This window comes from Artemia sp. Qi Xiang Cuo, chromosome 1 (assembly GCF_049724085.1).
Source record: "Artemia sp. Qi Xiang Cuo chromosome 1, ASM4972408v1, whole genome shotgun sequence".
Taxonomy (NCBI): domain Eukaryota; kingdom Metazoa; phylum Arthropoda; class Branchiopoda; order Anostraca; family Artemiidae; genus Artemia; species Artemia sp. Qi Xiang Cuo.
The window spans coordinates 22728390-22751698 of record NC_142794.1 but is presented as its reverse complement, the minus strand read 5'-3'; the positions used below and the strand labels follow the sequence as shown (position 1 = coordinate 22751698).

General features: G+C 35.2%; 1 protein-coding gene across 1 annotated transcript in view; it reads right to left on the bottom strand.

The window, feature by feature from the left end:
- Nucleotides 1-23309, bottom strand: part of LOC148956120 (circadian locomoter output cycles protein kaput-like) — a 157582-nt gene that overhangs the window by 71294 nt on the left and 62979 nt on the right. Inside the window, exon 4 of the mRNA XM_089089230.1 lies at nucleotides 1325-1431. Coding sequence (XP_088945356.1) covers nucleotides 1325-1431 — 107 coding nt within the window. The remainder of the gene's footprint in view (nucleotides 1-1324; nucleotides 1432-23309) is intronic.

Below are 23309 nucleotides of genomic sequence, written 5' to 3'. Positions count from 1 at the left end.
TTTTCACTTCTGAAGTAGAAATGTGACGCTAAAATATAAGAAAACATAGGTCAATCATATATCTTGGCGCTTCTGTCAACAGGTCTAACTACTTTGTGGACCAGGTATTAGTTTTATGTAGTATTTTAGTAAATTTAGTATTTTCTGTTTTATTGTAGTATTTTTAGTATTATTGTTTTTATAGTTTTATTATTATTTCTTTATTTCATTAGTTTTATTATTTTATTAGATCACTGTTTTAGTTAGGTTTATGGGAATAATAAAGGAGAAAGTTTACTGACATTTTATGATTCATTTAAAAGGAGATTTAAGTTGTAGGAATGTTTTACCTCTGATCAAAATAATTATAATTTTCGCAATATGAAAAATAATGTTCAGGTTCCATTTACTCCTTGTATAAGGTTAGATTTTAATCCTCTAATGGCGATTCATATTGTTTGGAATAATTTGCCTGAATCAGCTCGAGGGTGCCACTCATTCGGTTTGTATAAAAAAAAACTGTTAAACATTCTTTTGATTCTTAGAAGTTATTTTTATCTATTTATTTTTTTTCTTATTTTTATTATTTTTTTGGAGTCTATTTAATCTACTTAACTAATTTAGTCTTTTTATCCTATCTAGTTTTGTTTTCTATAGTTTTTACTTTATTTATATTTTCTTTTCTTCTCGTTTTTGCTCATCTGTCTGTGAGTATGTGATCATTTAAAATTGTCTTTTGTTTTTCTTCTCTGAGTATTTAACTCATTTGTCTTCCCCCTTCATTACATGCCAATGAGCATTTAAGGGAATATTAGCATATCATTTTGTATGTGTATCTAATGAAGAATACATCTTATCTTAATATCCAACAGTCCAGTGTTTATAATCCCCCTTTCTTGTGTTCTTCTGAGCAAGACAAGAACATCATTTGATTTGTTTGCCATTTATAAATCTGTAATGGCTCTTTTATTTGAAACAGAGCAATAATTTTATGTTTTCGAGAGCAGAGCGGATACGAATAATAGAAACCAAAAATTGGAATATGAAAGTTTTAACGGACTTATCTTATGCAGAAACTACCGACATATCTTCATCCTGTTTCGTGCCTTTTATCGAATCTAGTATCAAATTACTTCCTGTTGATACTCTAATTAAGGACAATTCAAATGATTAAAATTTCAATTTTAATCGAACCTTTTAGTATTAAAAATACTACCTAGTTTTACATTCCATAATTTTTTAGGCTGAAACGGTTATGGTAACACTAGTCTTCTCCTGTATGGTGTCAAAAAACTATACTACGTAACTATCAATCCTACAAATAAAGAAAAGGGAAAAGACTCACTCATTTTCATTGCGACACCAACCAATGGCAGGTCATCCCTTGATATATAGCAAAGGGCAGATCTTCCCAGCACTTCACCAGCAAAGTATCCGGTAATTGTTGAGATTCTAGAAGAAGAATTGTAGATATAAACTATAAACATGATTATTATGTTTTTACATTTATGATTTTTTTACATTTTTTTTTTTTTACAAGAAAAACCGTTTTTGCCAGTCCCTCCCTTGACAACTTGCAGGCAAAGCATTGGTTAGTATATATACGAATCTAAAATCAAATAAAATATGTTGGGGATACCACACCAGAGCTTCACAAAACCTCATTTCTTCCCGGTACTTCACCAGTAAAGTATCCAGTAATTGTTGAAATTTTAAAGAAAGAAAGATTGCAGGTTTGCAGATATAAATAAACAAAAACTAATTTAATCATGATTATTATTTTTTAATTTCTTAAACTGTTCTGATAAAACATATTTTTCCAGACCCCCCCCCCCCATCCTCTTCAAGAAATTGCAAGGACCCCCTTGGATATTATAAAGAAACCAATTTAGAATCAACTAAAATATTTTGGGAATATCACATCAGTACGTAACCTAACATCACTTCGTACCCCACCAGCAAAATACCCAGTAATTGTTGAAATTCTAAAAGAAAGGAAGGAAGTAAGAAAGATCGTGGATATAAACATACAAAACTAATATAGTCAGCATTATTATTTCACATTTCTACAAGTAAAAAAACGTAGATAATAAGCAAAGGGTTTAACATTGTAAAATAAATCAAGTATAAAAACAACAGAACAGTAAAATTACACTTCCCGAGGTTAAAAAACTCTTCTTAATAGAAGGAAATGGATAGTTGGAAATCAATATCAGCGTTCAAGTTAATACTCAGAAATAAAATAGCAAAAGCTGGAGTAAAAACCTTGTTGCCGAACGAGCACCTAAAGCCCTCCTTAGAAAAATTCCTCCAGAAAAATTTTGCAAATCAGCAATTTCTAGAGTAGAAAAAGTACGACGATCGACCCTAACCTTGTTGCCGAATGAACACCTACAGCTGTCCTAAGACGATTCGTCTGGAAAATATCTATCAAATCTTCTTCAGCTTCTCGAAGTACCCACGCTTCAAGTCGCATTTGACGACTGTGTAAGAGGGGGGGGGTCTTCTCATGGTGATGACTTCATGTCCAAACTCAGCCATGAGACCTGAGTACCCCTAAAGAAGCCTCGAATAGACGAAATAAACCAAGTGAGAGAGATATCTTGACAAAATCCTAATCATCGTAATAAAATAAACAAGACAACACAGGTATAAGAAAAACTAAGATTTTATTATTAAAGAAGAGAAATTTTTAGTTAATAGTTACGGCTATTTCATTATAAATCGAGATTCAACATAATTATTCAGAATCAAAGATCAATTCTTGTTCATAAAGAATGGGGTATATACCCATTTACTAGGATTTTAACATAATAAAATTAAGAAAGAGCAAGGAACACATTAGACTTACATTCTATATGCATACAAGAAGCTTGAGCAAAGCTATAACCCCAACTGACTTCTATGGTCAGTGTCACGCTATATAAAAAGATGTGTCCCCCCTTATTTGCCAAACAAACGAAGCTAAATTCAATCCTTCTAAGAAAGAGTGTGTATTGCAAAATAAGGAAACTGTGTTAAAAAGGGAAAGGGTTACAAAATAAGTTTTCGGGTTCAAATATACTCTGAAAGAACATTGGCTTAAGCCAGATTCTACCAAATTCATAGAAACTTGATATTAATTCTAAAATTAGAAGGACATTTCTTACAACTGTCATTACCGAAGTATTATAATGTACCAATTTAAGTCGGAGACGTATTTTAACGTTTTTCAAATGCTTTTCAACTACAAAAACGCCACGTGTCATGGCTGTTCTACTTCTTACATCTTCAGTACATGGACAGTCTTTACTTATAATAGTATCCAGGTAAGTGAAGATTTCCACTTGAGCTGTCCATTTTCTCGTAATTTAACCTTCTTCGCCGTCTTTTCTAGACTAGCAACTTAGTCTTCTGAACTTCAATTTTTGAACCAATTCATGCACCTTAAGATAAAATCCATCAAGATAATCCGAATAAACTTGAATAGAAGGTATTCTTGTTTAATTCCTAATTCAACACAGAACCAACTCCTAACCTCAGTTTCTACCTCAAGCCCAGAAAACCAGTAATATTACTCTCGCTAAAACCACTTACGATTTTATTGCACATATCTGGTATCATAGGCAGCGCGCTAGTTCTGCCTAAGTAAAGAACGATGTGGGCACAATGTGTTTTTTTTTGTTTTTTTTTTCTCCATACCCGGGCCCTTCGTGTCGAGGGAATTGTCTTAGAAAGTTCGAAAAGGGCTCATCCGATTGGAAATTGGAGTGGCTAGTACCCTTTTTCATAGTCGAAAGTGATTGGAGTGCAACTAGCCCCCCTCACACGCCCCTCATTCCCCCAAACACATCCAATCAAAATTTTGAGATAGCCATTTTGTTCAGCGTAGTTGATTTCCAGATAGAAAATACGTTTTTGAGGAGGACTAACCCCCACAACCGTAAGAGCAAGGGTTTTAAGTTATGCCCTGAGCGCACATAAGAACAATGTTGGCAAAATGTACGATGTATTATTTTCTCCTTTAGAGAAGGGCACTTCGTATGGAAGGGGTTGTCGTAGAAACTTCAAAAGGGGCTCATTCGATTTTAAAATGAGTTATTGTGCCCTTTTTAATAGTCGAAAAAGGTTGGAGGGCAACTAGCCCCTCCCCCCCCCAACCCATTAGTCCCCCAAAAACCTCCTATAAAAATTTTGAAATACTCATTTTGTTCAGTATAGTTGATTTCCAAATGGAATATATATTTTTCAAAACGACGCTCCTCCATAACCGTCGGGGCAAGGTTTGTAAGTTTTGCCCTTGGGGTATATAAGAACGATGTTGGCACAATGTACCATGTATCATTTGTCTCCTTTTGAGCAGGGCACTTCATGTGGAAGGAGTTGTCGTAGAAACTTCAAAAGGGAATCATTCAATTGGAAATTGAGAGTTCTAGTGCCCTTTTTGATAGACGAAAGTGATTGGAGGGCAATTATCCTCCACCCCACGCCCATCATTCCCCCAAACACATCCAATCAAAATTTTGATATAGCCATTTTGTTCAGCGTAGTTGATTTCCAGATACAAAATATGTTTTTGAGGAGGACACTCCCCCACAACCCTGAGGGCAAGGGTTTTAAGTAATGCCCTGGGGGTATATACGTTTTTTATAGAAGGCGTTGTCGTAGAAACTTCAAAACAGGCTCATTCAATTGGAAATTCAAAGGGCTAGTGTCCTTTTTAATAGTCGATATTCATTGGAAGGGAACTAGCCCTCCCCCCAGGCCCATCATTTCCCCAAACACATCCAATCAAAATTTTGCGATAGCCATTTTGTTCAGCGTAGTTGATTTCCTGATAGAAAATGTGTTTTTGAGGAGGACACTCCCCCAAAACTCTCAGGGCAAGGGTTTTAAGTTATGCGCCTGGGGCAATATAAGGCTTTTATAGAAGATGTTGTCGAAGAAACTTCAAAACAGGCTCATTCGATTGGAAATTCGAAGGACTAGTACCCTTTTTAATAGTCGAAAGTGATTGGAGGGCAACTAGGCCCCCCCCACGCCCATCATTCCCCCAAACACACCCAATTAAAATTTGGAAATATCCATTTTGTTCAGTGTAGTTGATATCCACATAAAAAATGTATTTTTGAGGAGGACAGTCCCCCAAAGCCCTCAGGGCAAGGGTTTTAAGTTATGCCCTGGGGGCATATAAGCTTTTTGTAGAAGACGTTGTCGAAGAAACTTCAAAAAAGGCTCATTCGATTGGAAATTCAAAGGGCTAGTGCTCTTTTTAATAGTCGAAAGTGATTGGAGGGAAAAAAGCCCCCCCCCATGCCCATCATTTCCCAAACACATCCAATCAAAATTTTGATATATCCATTTTGTTCCGCGTAGTTGATTTCCAGCTTGAAAATATGTTTTTGAGGAGGACACTCTCCCAAAACCCTCGGGTCAAGGGTTTTAAGTTATGCCCGGGGGCATGTAAGGTTTTTATAGAAGACGTTGTCGTAAAAACTTCAAAAAAAGCTTATTCGATTGGAAATTCAAAGGACTAGTGCCCTTTTAAATAGTCGAAATTGATTGGAGGGCAACTAACCCCCCCCACGCCCATCATTTCGCCAAACACATCTAATCAAAATTTTGAGATAGCCATTTTGTTCAGCGTAGTTGATTTCCAGATAGAAAATATGTTCTGGAGGAGGACATTCCCTCACAGCCTTCAGGGCAAGGGTTTTAAGTTATGCCCTGGCGGCATATAAAGTTTTTAAAGAAAGTTTTGTCGTAGAAACTTGTAAAAAAGCTCATTCGATTAGAAATTCTAAGGGCTAGTGCCCTTTTTAATTGTCGAAAGTGATTGGAGGGCATCTAGCCCACCCCACGCCCACTATTCCCCCAAACACATCCAATAAAAATTTTGAGATAGCCATTTTGTTCAGCGTAGTTGATTTCCAGATAGAAGGCATTGTCGTATATGATGAGGACACTCCTCCACAGCCTTCAGGGCAAGGGTTTTAAGTTATGCCATGGGGGCATATAAGGTTTTTAAAGAAGGCCTTGTCGTAGAAACTTCTAAAAAAGCTCATTCGATTGGAAATTCTAAGGGCTAGTACCCTTTTTAATTGTCAAAGGTGATTGGAGGGCAACTAGCTCACCCCCGTCTACCATTCCCCCAAACACATCCAATAAAAATTTTGAGATTGCCATTTTGTTCAGCGTAGTTGATTTCCAGATAGAAAATATATTTTTGAGGAGGACACTCCCCCACAACCCTCAGGGCAAGGATTTTAAGTTACGCCCTGGGGGTATCTAAGGTTTTTATTGAAATCTTTGTCGTAGAAACTTGAAAAAGGGCTTATTGGATTTGAAATCCAAAGGGATAGTACCCTTTTTAATAGTCGAATGTGATTTGAGGGCATCTAACCCCTCTCACGCCCACCTTTTCCCCAAACACATCCAATCAAATTTTTTAGATAGCCATTTTATTCAACGTTGTTGAAAGTTTTGGAAATTAGGTCTTTAAGGATGACATCCCCTCCCCCCACAAACCTCAGGGCAAGGGTTGTAAGTTATGCCCTGGGGCATATAAAGTTTTTATTGAGAGATTTGTCGTAGAAACTTCAAAAAGGCTCATTCAATTGGAAATTGAAAGGACTAGTGGCTTTTTAATATTTGAATTAAAATGTGACTGGATTGTATTGAAATTTGAAAGTATTTGAAAGTATTGAAAGTGACTAACGCCCCTCTCACGACCACCATTTTCCAAAACATATCCAATCAAAATTTTGAGATATCCATTTTTTTCAACGTAGTTGAACGTTCTGGAAATTAGGTCTTTTAGGATAATAACCCCCTCAAAGTCCTCAGTGCAAGGGTTTTAAGCTATGCACTGGGGTCATATAAGGTTTATATAGAAAGTTGTTGTATAAACATAGGCAGCAGGATTGCGCTGTCTAAGTAAAGAGCGGGGACACTCGAGAAGGAGAGAAGAAACGGGGACTAACTAAAGAGGATGACACTCCCCCACAACCCTCAGGGCAAGGGTTTTAAGTTATGCCTTGGGCTCATATAAGAACGATGTTGGCACAATGTATTATTTATTAATTTTTTCCTTTAGAGTAGGGCACTTCGTATCGAAGAAGTTGTCATAAAAATTTCAAAAAGCGCTCATTCAATTGAAAATTGGAGTGGCTTGTGCCCTTTTTAATAGTCGAAAGTGATTGGAAGGCAACTAACACCCCTCTCACGCCAACCATTTCCCCAAACATATCCAATCAAAATTTTGAGATAGGCATGTTGTTTAACGTAGTTGAAAGTTTTGGAAATTTGGTCTTAGAGGATGACAACCACCCGATCAGACCTTAGGGTAAGGTTGTAATTTATGGCCTGTGGGCATATAAGGTGTTTATTGAAAGCGTTGTCGTTTCCAAAAGTTCTTATTCGGTTGGAAATCGAAAGGCCTAGTGCAATTTTAATAGTTGAAAGTGACTGGAAGGCCTGACATTTTTATAGTAAAGATCGAAGTGGGTATAATGTATTATTTTTTTTGTTGTTGTTGTTGTTTAGACCAGGGCACTTCGTATCAAAGGAGTTGTCGTGGGAACTTCGAAAAGCGCTCATTAGATTGAAAATACAAAGGGCTGATGCCCTTTTTAATAGTCAAAAGTGATTTGAAGGCAAGTAATCCCCCTTCCACGCTCGCCCTCTCACGCCAACCCTCACATTTCTGCTCTTAAAATTTAATCAAATCAAATTATATCCAAGCTATCAAAGAAAGTAAACAGATTTTTTTGCGAATGGTATCAAGTTTTCCAATTCAGGTCAACTAGAGGAGGTATGATACTAAATTAAACAGTACTTTTTGTATCAAGATTTTTAAAAGGGTGTATGTTGTTAAAAATGGTAGAAAATTTTTCTCCAGTTTACAAATAGCAGGCCAAACTATAAAGTCTTAAAAAACGAAAAGATTTAAAGTACTATTTTCTTTTTCCCTGAAAAGACTATCATAGGCAGTTTGCTAGCGCTGCCTAAGTAAAGAACGATCATACCCGGGCACTTCATATCGAAGGAGTTGTCGTAGAAAGTTCGAAAAGGGCTCATTCGATTGGAAATTTAAGTGGCTAGTGCCCTTTTTAATAGTCGAAAGTGATTGGAGGGCAACTAGCCCCCAACACCCAACATTCCCCCAAAAATATAAAAATTTTCAGATAGCCATTTTTTTCAGCGTAGTTGATTTCCAGATAAAAATATGTTTTTGAGGAGGACACTCCCCTACCACCCTCGGGGCAAGGGTTTTACGTTATGCCCTGGGAGCATATAATGTTTTTATAGAGGGCGTTGTCATACAAACTTCAAGAAAGGCACATTTTATTGGAAATTCAAAGGGCTAGTGCCCTTTTCAATAGTTGAAAGTAATTGGAGGGCAACTAGCCCCCCCACGCCCATTATTCCCCCAGACACATCCAATCAAAAGTGTGAGATCGTCATTTTTTTCACCGTATTTGATTTCCCCATAGAAAATATGTTTTTCAGAAGGATTATCTCCCAAAACCTTCGAGCCAAGGGTTATAATCTTTGCCCTGGGAGCACATAAGGTCTTTATGAAAGGCGTTGTCATAGAAACTTCAAAAAAGGCTCATTTGATTGGAAATTCCAAGGGCTAGTGCCCTTTTTAAAAGTTGAAAGTGATGGGACGGTAACTAACCCTCCTCTCACGCCCTATTTTTCTCCAAACATATCCAATCAAAATTTTGAGATAACCATTTTGTTCAACGTTGTTGAAAGTTCTGGGATTTAAGTATTTGAGGATGACAACCCCTCATAGCCCTGAGGACAAGGGGTGGAAGTTTTGCCCTGGGGGAATATAAGATTTTTATAGAAAGCGATGTCATAGAAACTTCAAAAGCGGTTCATTCGATTGGAATTTGAAATGGCTTGTGCCCTGTTTAATAGTCGACAGTAATATGAAGGCAACTAACACGCCTTCCACGCCCACCATTTCCAAAACACATCCAATTAAATTTTTGAAATAGCCATTTTGTTCCACGCAGTTAAAGTTCAGTAAATTATACCTTTGAGTAGGACACTCCCCTCACAGTTTTCAGAGCAAGGGTTATAATTTATGCCCTGGGGCATATAAGTTTTTATTGAAATCTTTGTCGTAGAAATTGGGAAAAGGACTCATTCGGTTGGAAATTCAAAGGTCTAGTGCCCTTTGTAATGGTCGAAAGTGATTTAAGGGCAACTAGCCCCCCTCTCTCACCCACCTTTTCCTCAAACACATCCAATTAAAATTTTTAGATAGCCATTCCGTTCAGTGTTGTGGATTTTCAGATAGAAAATATGTTTTTGAGGAGGACACTCCCCCACAGCCTTCAGGGCAAGGGTTGTAATTTATAACCAGGGGGCATATAAGGTTTTTATAGAAGGCGTTGTTGTAGAAACTTCAAGAAAGGCTCAGTCGATTGGAAATTCAAAGGGCTAGTGCCCATTTTAATAGTCGAAAATGATAGGAGGGCAACTAGCCCCCCCCCCGCACCCATCATTCCCCCAAACACATCATATCAAAATTTTGAGATAGCAATTTTGTTCAGCGTAGTTGAAAAATATGTTTTTGAGGAGGACACTCCCCTTCAACCCTCAGGGCAAGGGTTTTAAGTTATGCCCTGGGGGCATATAAGGTTTTTATAGAAGGCGTTGTCGTAGAAACTTCAAAAAAGGCTCATTCGATTGGAAATTCAAAGGGCTAGTGGCCTTTTCAATAGCCCAAAGTGATTGTAGGGCAACTAGCCCCCCCCCACGCCCGTGATTCCCCCAAACACATCCAATCAAAATTTTGAGATAGCCATTTTGTTAAGCGTAGTTGATTTCCAGATAGAAAACATGTTTTTGAGGAGGACACCCCCCCCCCAGAACCCTCGGGGGAAGGGTTGTAAGCTATGCCCTGGGTGCATATAAGGTTTTTATAGAAGGCGTTGTCATAGAAACTTCAAAAAACATTAGATTGGAAATTCAAAGGGCTAGTGTCCTTTTTAATAGTTGAAAGTGATTCGACGGTAACTGACCCCCCTCTCACGCTCACCTGTTTCCCAAACACATCCAATCAAAATTTTGAGATAGCCATTTGGTTCAACGTAGTTTAAAGTTCTGGAAATTAGGTCTTTGAGGATGACAACTCCTCACAGCCCTCAGGACAAGGATTGTAAGTTATGCCCTGGGGGAATATAAAGTTTTTACAGAAAGTGTTGTCGTAAAAACTTCAAAAAGCGTTCATTCGATTAGAAATTGAAATGGCTTGTGCCCTGTTTAATAGTCAAAAGCAATTGGAAGGCAACTAACACCCCTTCCACGCCCACCATTTCCCCAAACACATGAATCAAAATTTTGAAATAGCCATTTTGTTCCACGCAGTTAAAGTTCAGGAAATTATACCTTTGAGTAGGACACTCCCCTCACAGTCTTCAGAGCAAGGGTTGTAAGTTATGCCCTGGGGGGATAAAAGTTTTTATTGAAATTGTTATTGTTGAAAATTAAAAAGGGGCTCATTCGGTTCGAAATTCAAGGCTGTTCCGCCAATATAAATCGTAAATAGTGATTTGAGGGAAACTAACAGCCCTCTCTCAGCCACCTTTTCCCCAAACACATCAAATCAAAATTTTTAGATAGCCATTTTGTTCAGTGTTGTGGATTTCCAGATAGAAATAATATTTTCGATGAGGACACTCCCCCACAGCCCTCAGGGCAAGGGTTGTAAGTTATGCCTTGGGGGCATATAAGGCTTTTACTGAACGTGTCGTCATATAAAATTCAAAAAGGCCTCATTCGATTGGAAATTGAAATGAAGAGTGCTCTTTTTAATAGTCAAAAATGATTGGAAGGCGACTAACACCCCTTCCACGCCCACCATTTCCCCAAACATATCCAATCAAAATTTTTAGATAGTCATTTTGTTCCACGCAGTTTAAAGTTCAGGAAATTATACCTTTGAGCAGGACACCCCCCACAGTCTTCAGGGCAAGGGTTATAAGTTATGCCCTGGGAGCATATAAGGTTTAAATTGAAATCTTTTTCGTAGAAACTTGAAAAAGGGCTTATTCAATTGGAAATTCAAAGGGCTAGTGCCCTTTTTAAGAGTCGATAGTGATTTGAGGGCAACTAACCCCCCTCTCACTCCCCTCTTTCCCCCAAACAAATTCCAATCAAAATTTTTAGACAGCCATTTTATTCAACGCAGTTGAAAGTTTTAGAAGTTAGGTCTTTAAGGATTACCCCCCCCCCACAACCCTCAAGGGAAGGGTTTTAAAATATGCCCTGGGAGCATGTAAGGTTCTTATTGAAATTGATGTTGTAAAACATCCAAAAGGGCTCATTCGATTGAAAATTGAAAGGGCTATTGCCCTTTTAATAGTCGAAAGTGATTGACTATTTCCCCAAGCAAATTCAATCAAAACTTTGAGACATCCATTTTGTTCAACTTATTCGAAAGTACTGGAAATTAAGTCTTTTAGGATGATAACCCCTTCAGAGCTTTCACTGTAAGGGTTGTAAGTTATGCCCTGGGGGCATAAAAGGTTTACATAGAAAGTTGTTGTAGAAATTTCAACAGGGGCTCATTTGATTGGAAATTGAAATTGCCCTTTTTAATAGTCTAAAGTGAGTGGAGAGTAATTAACCCCCTCCCTCTTACACCCTCCATTTCTCCAAACGTATTCAATCAAGTTTTAGAGATAACCATTTTGTTCAGCGTAGTTGAAAGTTCTGGAAATTATGTATTTAAGGATGACAAACTCCCCAGAATCCCCAGGGCGAAGGTTGTAAGTTATGCCCTGGGGCCATATAAGGTTTTTAATGATTGAGACTCTATGATAAAAACTTCAAAAGGGGCTCATTCAATTGAGCATTGAGGGGGCTAGTGCCCTTTTTAATAGTTGAAAGTGATTTTACGCTAACTAGCCCCTCTCTCACGCCCACCATTCCCCCAAACACATCCAATCAAAATTTTCAGATAGCCATTTCTTTCAACGTAGTAGAAAGTTCTGGAAATTAGGTCTGTGAGGATGATAACCCCCCTAGCCCTCAGGGCAAGGGTTGTAAGTTATGCCCTGGGGGCATATAAGGTTTTTATTGAAAGCGTTGTCGTAGAAACTTGAAAAGGGCTCATTTGATTGGAAATTGAAGTTTTTAATAGTTGACAGTGATTGGAGAAAGACTAACGCCCCTCTCACGCCCACCATTTTCCCAGACACATCCAATCAAAATTTTGAGATAGCCATTTAGTTTAACGTAGTTGAAACTCCTGGAAATTAGGTCTTAGAGGATGACAACCACCCTCATAGCCCTTAGGGTAAGAGTTGCAATTTATGCCCTGGGGGCATATAAGGGGTTTATAGGAAGTGTTGTCGTAGAAACTCAAAAAGGGCTCATTTGATTGGAAATCGAAAGTCCCAGTGCCGTTTTTAATAGTCGAAAGTGATTTGTAAGCTTGGAATTTCTATAATAAAGATTAATTGGGGAGTGATGTATTATTTTTTTGTTGTTGTTTAGACCAGGGCACTTTGTATCGAAGGAGTTGTCGTAGGAACTTTGAAAAGGGCTCATTCGATTGAAAATAAAAAGGGCTGATGCCCTTTTAAATAGTCGAAAGTGATTGGAGGAAAACCATTCCCCCTCCCACGCCCACCCTCCAATTTGACATTATTTTTAAAAACTAAATGTTGCCATAAGATTAAATAAAAATGCACTGTTTTAATGCTAATTCCCAATAAGGAATCTCAGCAGTATACCCAAGAACGACTGAGGGTTTTTTGTTCAAACTTTTGGGGCAGCTTCTTAATATTTAACCAAATCAAAATAGCGTAAGTGTATCCAAGCTATCAAAGAAAGTATACAGATTTTTTTCGAACGGTATCAAATTTTCCATTTCAGGTCAACTAGACGAGGTATGAAACTAAATTAAACACTTCTATTTGTGTCCAGATTTTTAAGAGGGTGTATGTTGTTAAAAATTGCTAAAAAGAAAATTTTTCTCCAGCATACAAATAGTACGCCAAACTATAAATCTTAAAAAAACGAAAAGATTTAAAGTATTATTTTCTTTCTCTCTGAAACGACTATGTCAATGTAAAACGAACAGAAATTATTTAAAAAAACCTTTTCCACAAAATAAGTTTTTTAAAGAAAAGTAAAGAACTCCATTAAACCAAAAATGTCCAAAAATCAAATCAAATAATCTACCAAGCGTGAAACTACCACAAATTAGCATCGATAAATAAAAGAAACTCAAAACGAACAGAAATTAACATAAATAACCGAGTCAAACTCAAAACGAGCAGAAATTAAGATAAGTTGGGCTGAAAACCTCTATGCCTTCCCAAGGCCAGAACATAATTTGAACTTTACTGAAAAAAATACAAATGAATGTGCATTGTCAGTTTAATATACATATACTGATATTTAGTAATCAAAATCTTAATATTATTTGATTTATTAAAGTTATAAATGTAAAAACATTTATATTTGGGGTTTTGAGCCCAACTTATGTTAATTTCTGCTCGTTTTGAGTTTGGCTCGGTTATTTATTGTAATTTCTGTTCGTTTTGAGTTTCATTTATTTATCGATGCTGATTTGTGGTAGTTTCACGCTTGGTAGATTATTTGATTTTATTTTTGCTTATTTTTTGATTAATGGAGTTCTTTACTTTTCTTTGAAAAACTTATTTTGTGGAAAAAGTTTTTTTTAATTAATGTCAATATTAAAAGAACAGAAATTAATTTTAAAAACTTTTTCCACAAATAAGTTTTTCAAAGAAAATTAAAGAACTTAATTAAACAAAAAATGAGCAAAAATAAAATCAAATAATCTACCAAGCGTGAAACTACCACAAATCAGCATCGATAAATAAATAAAACCCAAAACGAACAGAAATTACAACAAATAACCGAGCCAAACTCAAAACGAGCAGAAATTAACTTAAGTTTGGCACAAAATGAAGAGGGTGCCGGATTTCCCAGCATTATTTGAAAAACGATCAGAAATTACATAAAAACAAGTTTTTTCAACTGAAAGTAAGGAGCAACATTAAACCTGAAAACGAACAGAAATTATAACGCATATAAAGGGGTTAGCCCCCTCGTCAGTACCTCGCCCTTTACGCTGAAGTTTTATTTTACTTTCAAAAGAGCTATTTAGTCAAGTTAAACCCTTTGTGATTTATGTGCCATTCTTAAAGAATTGGCACAATATTCAAACTTTAGCGTAAGGAGCGTGATATTGACGAGGGAGCCAATCCCTTTATATACGTACAATTTATGTTCGTTTTAAGTTTTAATGTTGCTCCTTACCTTCAGTTGAAAAAACTTGTTTTTTTTCTATCTAGTTTTTATCAGGGTTGATTTTCTCAGCCTCAGACTGGCTATTAGGAGAGACAGGTAAATATAAAAAAATTTATTTTGTCAAACCGTTCGTGGTAACGAAATGTAAGTAAGGAGTTACCTAGCTCAATAGTAACTGAAACTCTAAAAAACGGAATTTTGATACTAATAGATATATCAAAAGAGTTGGCATATATTGTTTATTAGTAGTAAGGGTGTATAAGATTTGACGAGCACAAGAATATACACTACAGTTTCACGTGCACATTGTAAAAAGCGACCATTATACCTATAAAGTGGTTAAACACGTTTTGAGAATATAATTGTTTTGTTTTTTTTTACCGAAAACTAGAAATTGTCAAATTGCGTATTTAGGAATGATTTTGTAGGAAAAGCTGTCTATCACCCATGCATTATCCACTGTTCCATTTCTTTGAAGTATGTGCTATCATGAGTGGTTTTTGATTTTTTTTTGGACAATTGCCTTAAGTCAAGAATAGTTTGTTATGAATGTGTAATGTGTAAGTTTGTAATGAAATAGCATTTGCGAATTGGATCCTATGAAGGTAGAGAAAAAAATGGTTTAGCATTTGCGAATTGGACTATAGGAACGATATTAATAGAATAATAGGGAAAAAATAGAGCTAGATAACATTTGCGAATTGGATCGTATGAAGGTGGAGAAAAAAAGGGTATCGAATTTGCGAATTGGTGATTATCAGTTAAGGTTACCCCTTAGGGTTGTTAACTCATACCTAAGTTATTATATATTTGGAATAATATCATTAAATGGGAATGATTTACGATGATATACTCGCCTTATGAGTTAAACAACCCTTAATTCTTCGATATATTTTGTAAAATACAAAAGCGGCTTTTGAATAGTGTTGTCAATTTAAAATAGAGTTTAACGTTATAGTATACTAAAAAGTTGATACTAAGAGAGATGTAGATGGCAAGAAAAGAATTTTAATAACAGATAGCTTTACTTCTTTGATGTGTTCTGTATAATATACAAGTGATGGGGTGATGGCATGGGGGTATCTTAGAGTACTTATAGTGCTTTACTGGGGGCCGAATTGCTTGCGAAAGATCCCAAATGAATGAGTTGAAATAATATTTTGAAATTACCATGGCTGAAAAGTATTTTTTGGGACATGGATCGATGACAGAGGGGTGTCTTAGCGTAGTTGTTGTGTGATAGTGGGGGGGGGGCGAATTGCTAGCGAAAAACCAAAAAAAATGAGTTGAAATAACATTTGAAAATAGAAATCTCTGAAAAAGATTTTTTTGGGTGGGGGGGATAATGCGATGGCAGCCGGTTGTCGAAGAGTAGTTATAGTGTGATAGTTTGGGGGCATATTGCTTACAAAAAACCCGAGGGAATGACTTGAAAATAAAAGTTTTAACGAGAAATGGCTGAAAAGTGTTTTGGGGGAGATGCGTTGATGGCAGAAGGATGTCCTAGCGTAGATATAGTGTGAGAGTGGGGGGAGAAATGCTAGCAAATAACCTAAATGAAGGAGTTGAAATAAAAATTTTAAATATAAAGGGCTGAAAAGTCGTTTTGGAGAGATGGGTCACTGCCAGCTGGGTGTTTTAGCGTATTTAGAGTGAGAGAGTGGGGGGCGAAGTGCTATCGAAAAACCCAAATGAATGAGTTGAAATAACATTTTTAACTAGAAATCTCTGAAAAATTTTTTTTGGGGGGATAGTGCGATGGCAGCCGGTTATCATAGAGTAGTTATAGTGTGAGAGTTTGGGGGCGTATTGCTTACAAAAAATCCCGAGTGGATGACTTGAAAATAAAATTTTTAACGATAAATGGCTGAAAAGTGTTTTTGGGGAGATGAGTTGATGGCAGAGGGGTGTCTTAGCGTAGTTATAGTGTAATAGTAGGGGGCGAATTGCTAGCGAAAAACCCAAATGAATGAGTTGAAATAACATTTTTAACTAGAAATATCTGAAAAAAATTTTTGGGGGGAGATAATGCGAAGGCGGCCGGCTTTCATAGAGTAGTTATAGAGTGATAGTTTGGGGGCGTATTGCTTGCAAAAAAACCCGAGAGGATGACTTGAAAATAAAATTTTTAACTAGAAATTGCTGAAAAGTGTGTTGGGGGAGATGGGCTGATGGCAGAAGGATGTCTTAGCGTAGTTACAGTGTGATAGTGGGAGGGCGAATTGCTTGCAAAAAAAACCCGAATGAATGAGTTGAAATAAAATTTTTAACTAGAAATGACTGAAAAATGTTTTTGGGGAGATGGGGCGATGACAGATGGGTTTCTTAGCGTACTTATAGTTTGATAGTGGGGGGGGGGCAAAGTGCTAGACTAAAATCTGAGCTAATACGGGTTTATGACCGTAAACTCTAGTTTTTTGTAAGAAAATTATGGAAAATACAATTCTCTGGTTCAAATGTGAAACTTAAGTCCATTTTTGGATCGAAAAATAAAACTATTTCCGTAAAATCTGAGCTAATAAGGGTTTTTGACCGTAAACTATAGTTTATTGTAAGAAAATTTTGGAAAATACAATTCATTGGCTCATAGGTGAAACTTAAGTCCAGTGTTGGATCGAAAAATAAAACTATTTACGTAAAATCTGAGCTAATAAGAGTTTTTGACCTTAAACTCAGTTTTTTTTTGTAAGAAAATTTTCGAAAATACAAGTCCATTTTGGATCGAAAAATAGAACTATTTCCGTAAAATCTGAGCTAATAAGGGTTTTTGATCTTAAATTCTAGTTTTTTGTAAGAAAATTACGGAAAATACAATTCGTTGGCTCATAGGTGAAACTTAAGTCCAGTTATGGATAGAAAAATAAACTATTTCTGTAAAATCTGAGCTAATAAGGGTTTTTGACCGTAAAATCTAGTTTTTTGTAAGAAAATTATAGAAAATACAATTCTCTGCTTCAAATGTGAAACTTAGGTCCATTTTGGATCGAAAAATAAAAATATTTCCGTAAACTCTGAACTAATAAGGGTTTTTGACCGTAAACTCTAGTTTTTTTTGTAAGAAAATTATTGAAAATACAATTGTTGGCTCATAGGTGAAACTTAAGTCCAGTTATGGATCGAAAAATAAACTATTTCTGTAAAATCTGAGCTAATAAGGGTTTTCGGCCGTTAACTCTAGTTTTTTGTAAGAAAATGATGGAAAATACAATTCTCTGGTTCAAATGTGAAACTTAGGTCCATTTTGGATCAAAAAATCAAAATATTTCCGTAAATTCTTAACTAATAAGGTTTTTTGACCGTAAACTCTAGTTTTTTTTGTAAGAAAATTATGGAAAATACAATTCGTTGGCTCATAGGTGAAACCTAAGTCAGGTTTTGGATCGAAAAATAAACTATTTCCGTAAAATCTGAGCTAATAAGGATTTTTGACCGTAAACTCTAGTTTTTTGTAAGAAAATTATGCAAAATACAATCAGGTTCAAATGTGAAACTTAAGTCCATTTTTGGATCGAAAAATAAAACTATTTCCGTAAAATCTGAGCTACTAAGGGTTTTTAACCGTAAACTCTAGTTTTTTGTAAGAAAATTATGGAAAATACAATTCTCAGGTTGAAATGTGAAACTTAGGTCCATTTAGGATCGAAAAATAAAACTAATTCCGTAAAATCTGAGCTAATAAGGGTTTTTGACCGTACACTCTAGTTTTATGTAAGAAATTTATGGAAAATACAATTCGTTGGTTTATAGTGGAAACTTAAGTCCAGTTATGAATCTAAAAATAAAACTACTTCTGTAAAATCTAAGCTAATAAGGGTTTTTGACCGTAAACTCTAGGTTTTTGTAAGGAAATTATGGAAAATACAATTCTCTGGTTCAAATGTGAAACTTAAGTCCATTTTTGGATCGAAAAATAAAACTATTTCCGTAAAACCAGAGCTAATAAGGGCTTTTCACCGTAAACTCTAGTTTTTCGTAAGAAAATTATGGAAAATACAATTATCTGGTTCAAATGTGAAACTTAAGTCCATTTTTGGATCGAAAAATAAAACAATTTCCATAAAATCTGAGCTAATAAGGGTTTTTGACCGTAAACTCTATTTGTTTTGTTAGAAATTTATGGAGAATACAATTCTCTAGTTCAAATATGAAGCTTAAGTCCTGTTTTGGATAATCGTAATGAGGAGGACTGATGGTTCTAATTCAATATTTTTTTCATAAAAACAAACTATTTGTTTTTAAACTTCGAAATTATTCAACTTTATTTATTTTTTATTTATTTTTTGTACGTATCTTAAAATGACAAAATATGCTTACGGCTCTAACAATTGTACTCTATGATTGCTCAGAGTCACGATGTGGATTTCCCACTGGTATTCTATGTCCGGTTATCGACACTACCTAGTCTATTGCATGTATTAAATCAGTATTTTTTACGCAGATGGAACGATAAACACATAACTCATATCTTTAAAAAAAGTGAAGATGGAGCATTTTAATAAAGTGTGTTCACATGACAATTTTATTGTAGCATTGAATGCCGACAAGAAGAAGTATTTAAACTATGAAACAGGTACAAGTGGTAGCACTATTGGAAATGTATGCATGCATTGTCATGACAGTGAGGAATTAAATTTCTTTGGAATACCGAAAAAATTCAACTCTTATGTTGATGGTTATGCGAGATTGAGATCTCCAGAGATGATTGCACTCAAAGAGAATTCCAACATAAAAATATTTGTTGATGATAGAGGACATCTCCTTGCTACTGTTGGAGGTAGCACATTACCTACTGATACATCAAATCGTCAGCTTTCGGGTATTAGTATTCAACGGAAGGTAAAAAAAAGAAAGGCCTACTGTTTTACTAATATCGTAAACCTTATCTTTTCTACGTGCCGAAACTGTTACCTGTGTAAAAATAATGTGTTAATAGACAGTGAAATTGCCAGAAAAATAAAAAAGGCATTGGCAGAAAATATCACTATGGAATATAAAGATGAATCGATGAAAAACAAATTACCAGCAAATGTTACTGCCATTGATCAAACAGTCAATGAACCAAATAATACCAAAGACGAAAGCATATTGAGCCTGTTGATGACACACCAGTAAAAATTCTGTATGACTCAAAATGGAATAATGATTATTCTACTGATTACGAAGTAAGAGAAGACAATAGCTACAATATCAAGAGAAAACATGGTGAACTATTTTATGGAACATATTCAAAATGTCCAAAGCTAATCATTGATATTAATAATGTATCATAATATATTTTTGTATTAATATTCTACATAGCATTATTTCATTAAAAATATATTATGCATTACATTGTTATGTGTTCATAATTTTTAGAGTATGCTATTATATCAAGCGTTTAGAACGACTATTAAAACATCGAATATGTAAGAAAAGAAATTTGCATCCATCTATCGTCAGACCCTATGGGTAACATTGACACAATATAGGTATAAGAATGAATAAATTTTTTATCAACATCCGTTGTTGGATATTTCATTATGTCATTATGAAAAAGTTGTAAGTAAGTAAGTAAGTAACAAACTCTCTCTTGAATTCACCTCTTTGATACACAATACAGAAATTTAATTCAGGAAGTTATGAAAAAAAATGAACAAATTCTTTATTAACATTCATTATCGATTGAAATCACTTCCTAGACAGACAATACAGCAATTTCACAAAATCTAAGTATAGGAGTCATTAAATTCCATTTCAACATCCATTTCTCGGATACATAGGAAAAAGTTGACAAAATCTAAGTGTTAGAGTGAATAAATTTTTTTTATCAACATCTTTTGTCAGATACATCGGATAAAAATTGACAGAATCTAAGTGTCAGAGTGAATATTTTTTTTATCAACATCCTTTGTCAAATACATCAAATAAAATTGACAAAATCTAAATTTCAGAATGAATAAATGCTTTAACAACATCCTTTATCGGATATATCGCATAAAATTGACAAAATCTAAGTATCAGAGTGACTAAATTCTATATCAGCATCCTTTTCTTGGATAAATAGAATAAAATATCGGATAAAATTGACAAAATCTAAGTATCAGATTAATTAAATTCTGTATCAACATCCCTTTCTCAGGTACATGGGAATAACATTGACAAAATCTAAGTATCAGATTGATTAAATTCTATATCAGCATCCCTTCCTCGGGTACATGGGATAAAATTGACAAAATCTAAGTGTCAGAGTGAATAATTTATTTTTTATCAACATCTTTTATCAGTTACAACAATTATAATTAACAAAATCTAAATATCAGAGTGAATAAATGCTTTTTCAGCATCCATTGTCGGATATGTTGAATAAAATATGCAAAGTCGACATAGCTTTATTTCATTTTTTAAGATTAATTTAGACGAGGTTACGTGCGTGCACCTAACTTGGAATACAAGTGGACAAACAGTGGACTTGTTTGGAATACAAGTCGATATTCCAAAGAAATTTAATTCCTCACTGTCAAGACAATGCATGCATACATTTCCAATAGTGCTACCACTTGTACTTGTTTCATAGTTTAAATACTTCTCCTTGTCGGCATTTAATGCTACAATAACATTGTCATGTGAACATACGTTATTAAAATGCTGCATCTTAACTTTTTTTTAAAGATATGACTTATGTGTTTATCGTTCCACTGCGTAAAAAATACTGATTTAATATATGCAATAGACTAGGTAGTGTCGATAATCGGACATAGAGTACCAGTGTGAAAGCCAAATCGTGTCTCTGAGCAATCATAGAGTACACTTGTTAGAGCTGTAAGCATATTTTGTCATTTTAAGATACGTACAAAAAAAATAAATAAAAAATAAATAAAGTTGAATAATTTCGAAGTTAAAAAAAATAGTTTGTTTTTATGAGAAAAATATTGAATTAGAAGCATCAATCCTCATGATTATGAGTATCCAAAACTTGATTGAAGTTTCACATTTGAACTAGAGAATTGTATTTTCCATAATTTTCTTACAAAAAAAATATTTCACAGTCAAAAACCCTTATTAGCTCAATTTTTACGGAAACGGTTTAACTTTTCGATCCAAAAATGGACTTAAGTTTCACATTTCAACCAGGGAATTGTATTTTCCATAATTTTCTTACAAAAAACTAGAGTTTACGGTCAAAAACCCTTATTAGCTCAGATTTTACGGAAATAGTTTTATTTTTCGATCCAAAAATGGACTTAAGTTTCACATTTGAACCAGAGAATTGTATTTTCCATAATTTTCTTACAAAAAACTAGAGTTTAAGGTCAAAAACCCTTATTAGCTCAGATTTTACGGGAATAGTTTTATTTTTCGATCCATAAATGAACTTAAGTTTCACATTTAAATCAGAAATTTGTATTTACAATAATTTTATTACGAAAAAAAACTAGAGTTTACGGTCAAAAACCCCCATTAGCTCAGATTATCTGAAATAGTTTTATTTTTCGATCGAAAAATGGACTTAAGTTTCACATTTGAACCAGAGAATTGTGTTTTCCATAATTTTCTTACATAAAACTAGAGTTTACCGTCAAAAACCCTTATTAGCTCAGATTTTACAGAAATAGTTTATTTTTCAATCCAAAACTGAACTTAAGCTTCACCTATGAGCCAATGAATTGTATTTTCGATAGTTTTCTTACAAAAAACTATAGTTTACGGTCAAAAACCCTTATCAGCTCAGATTTTACGGATATAGTTTTATTTTTCGATCCAAAATTGGACTTAAGTTTCACATTTGAACCAGAGAATTGTATTTTCCATAATTTTCTTACAAAAAACAAGAGTTTACGGTCATAAACCATTATTAGCTCAGATTTTAGGCTAGCAATTTCCCCCCCCCCCCCCATTATCACACTATAACTACGCTAAGACACCCCTCTGTCATCGACCCATCTCCCCCAAAACAAGTTTCAGCCACTTATATTTAAAATTATTATTTCAACTCATTCATTCGATTTTTTTCGCAAGCGATTCGCCCCCCACTATCACATTACAACTACGCTAAGACATCCTTCAGCCATCAACCCATCTCCCCCGAAACACTTTTCAGCGATTTCTCGTTAAAAATTTTATTTTCAAGTCATCCACTCGGGTTATTTGTATGCAATACGCCCCCAAATTATCACACTATAACTACTCTATGACAACCCGCTGCCATCGCACTATTTCCCCTCAAAAATATTTTTTCAGAGATTTCTAGTTAAAAATGTTATTTCAACTCATTCATTTGGATTTTTCGCAAGCGATTCGCCCCCCACTGTCACACTATAGCTACGCTAAGACACCCCTCTGTCATTGACCCATCTCCCCCAAAACACTTTTCAGCTATTTCTAGTTAAAAATTTTATTTCAACTCATTCATTTGGGTTTTTAGCTAGCAATTCGTCCCCCACTCTCACAATATAACTACGCTAAGACATCCTTCTGAAATCAACCCATCTCCCCCAAAACACTTTTCAGCCATTTCTCGTTAAAAATTTTATTTTCAAGTCATCCACTCGGGTTTTTTGTAAGCAATACGCCCCCAAGCTATCACACTATTACTACTCTATGACAGCCGGCTGCCATCGCACTCTCTCCCCCCCCCCCCAGAAAAAATAAAAATTTTATTTTCAAGTTATTTTCAAGTACTCGGGTTTTTTTGTAAGCAATACGCCCCCAAACTATCACACTATAACTACTCTATGACAGCCGGCTGCCATCGCACTATCCCCCCCCCCAAAAAAAAAATATTTTTTCAGAGATTTCTAGTTAAAAATGTTATTTCAACTCATTCATTTGGGTTTTTCGCTAGCAATTCACCCCCCACTATCACACTCTAACTACGCTAAGACACCTCTCTGTTATCGACCCATCTCCCCCAAAACACTTTTTAGCCATTTCTCGTTAAAATTTTTATTTCAACACATTCATTTGGGTTTTTCCCTAGCACTTCACCCCCCACTATCACACTATAACTACGCTAAGACATCCTTCTGCCATCAACCCCTCTCCCCCAAAACACTGTTCAGTCA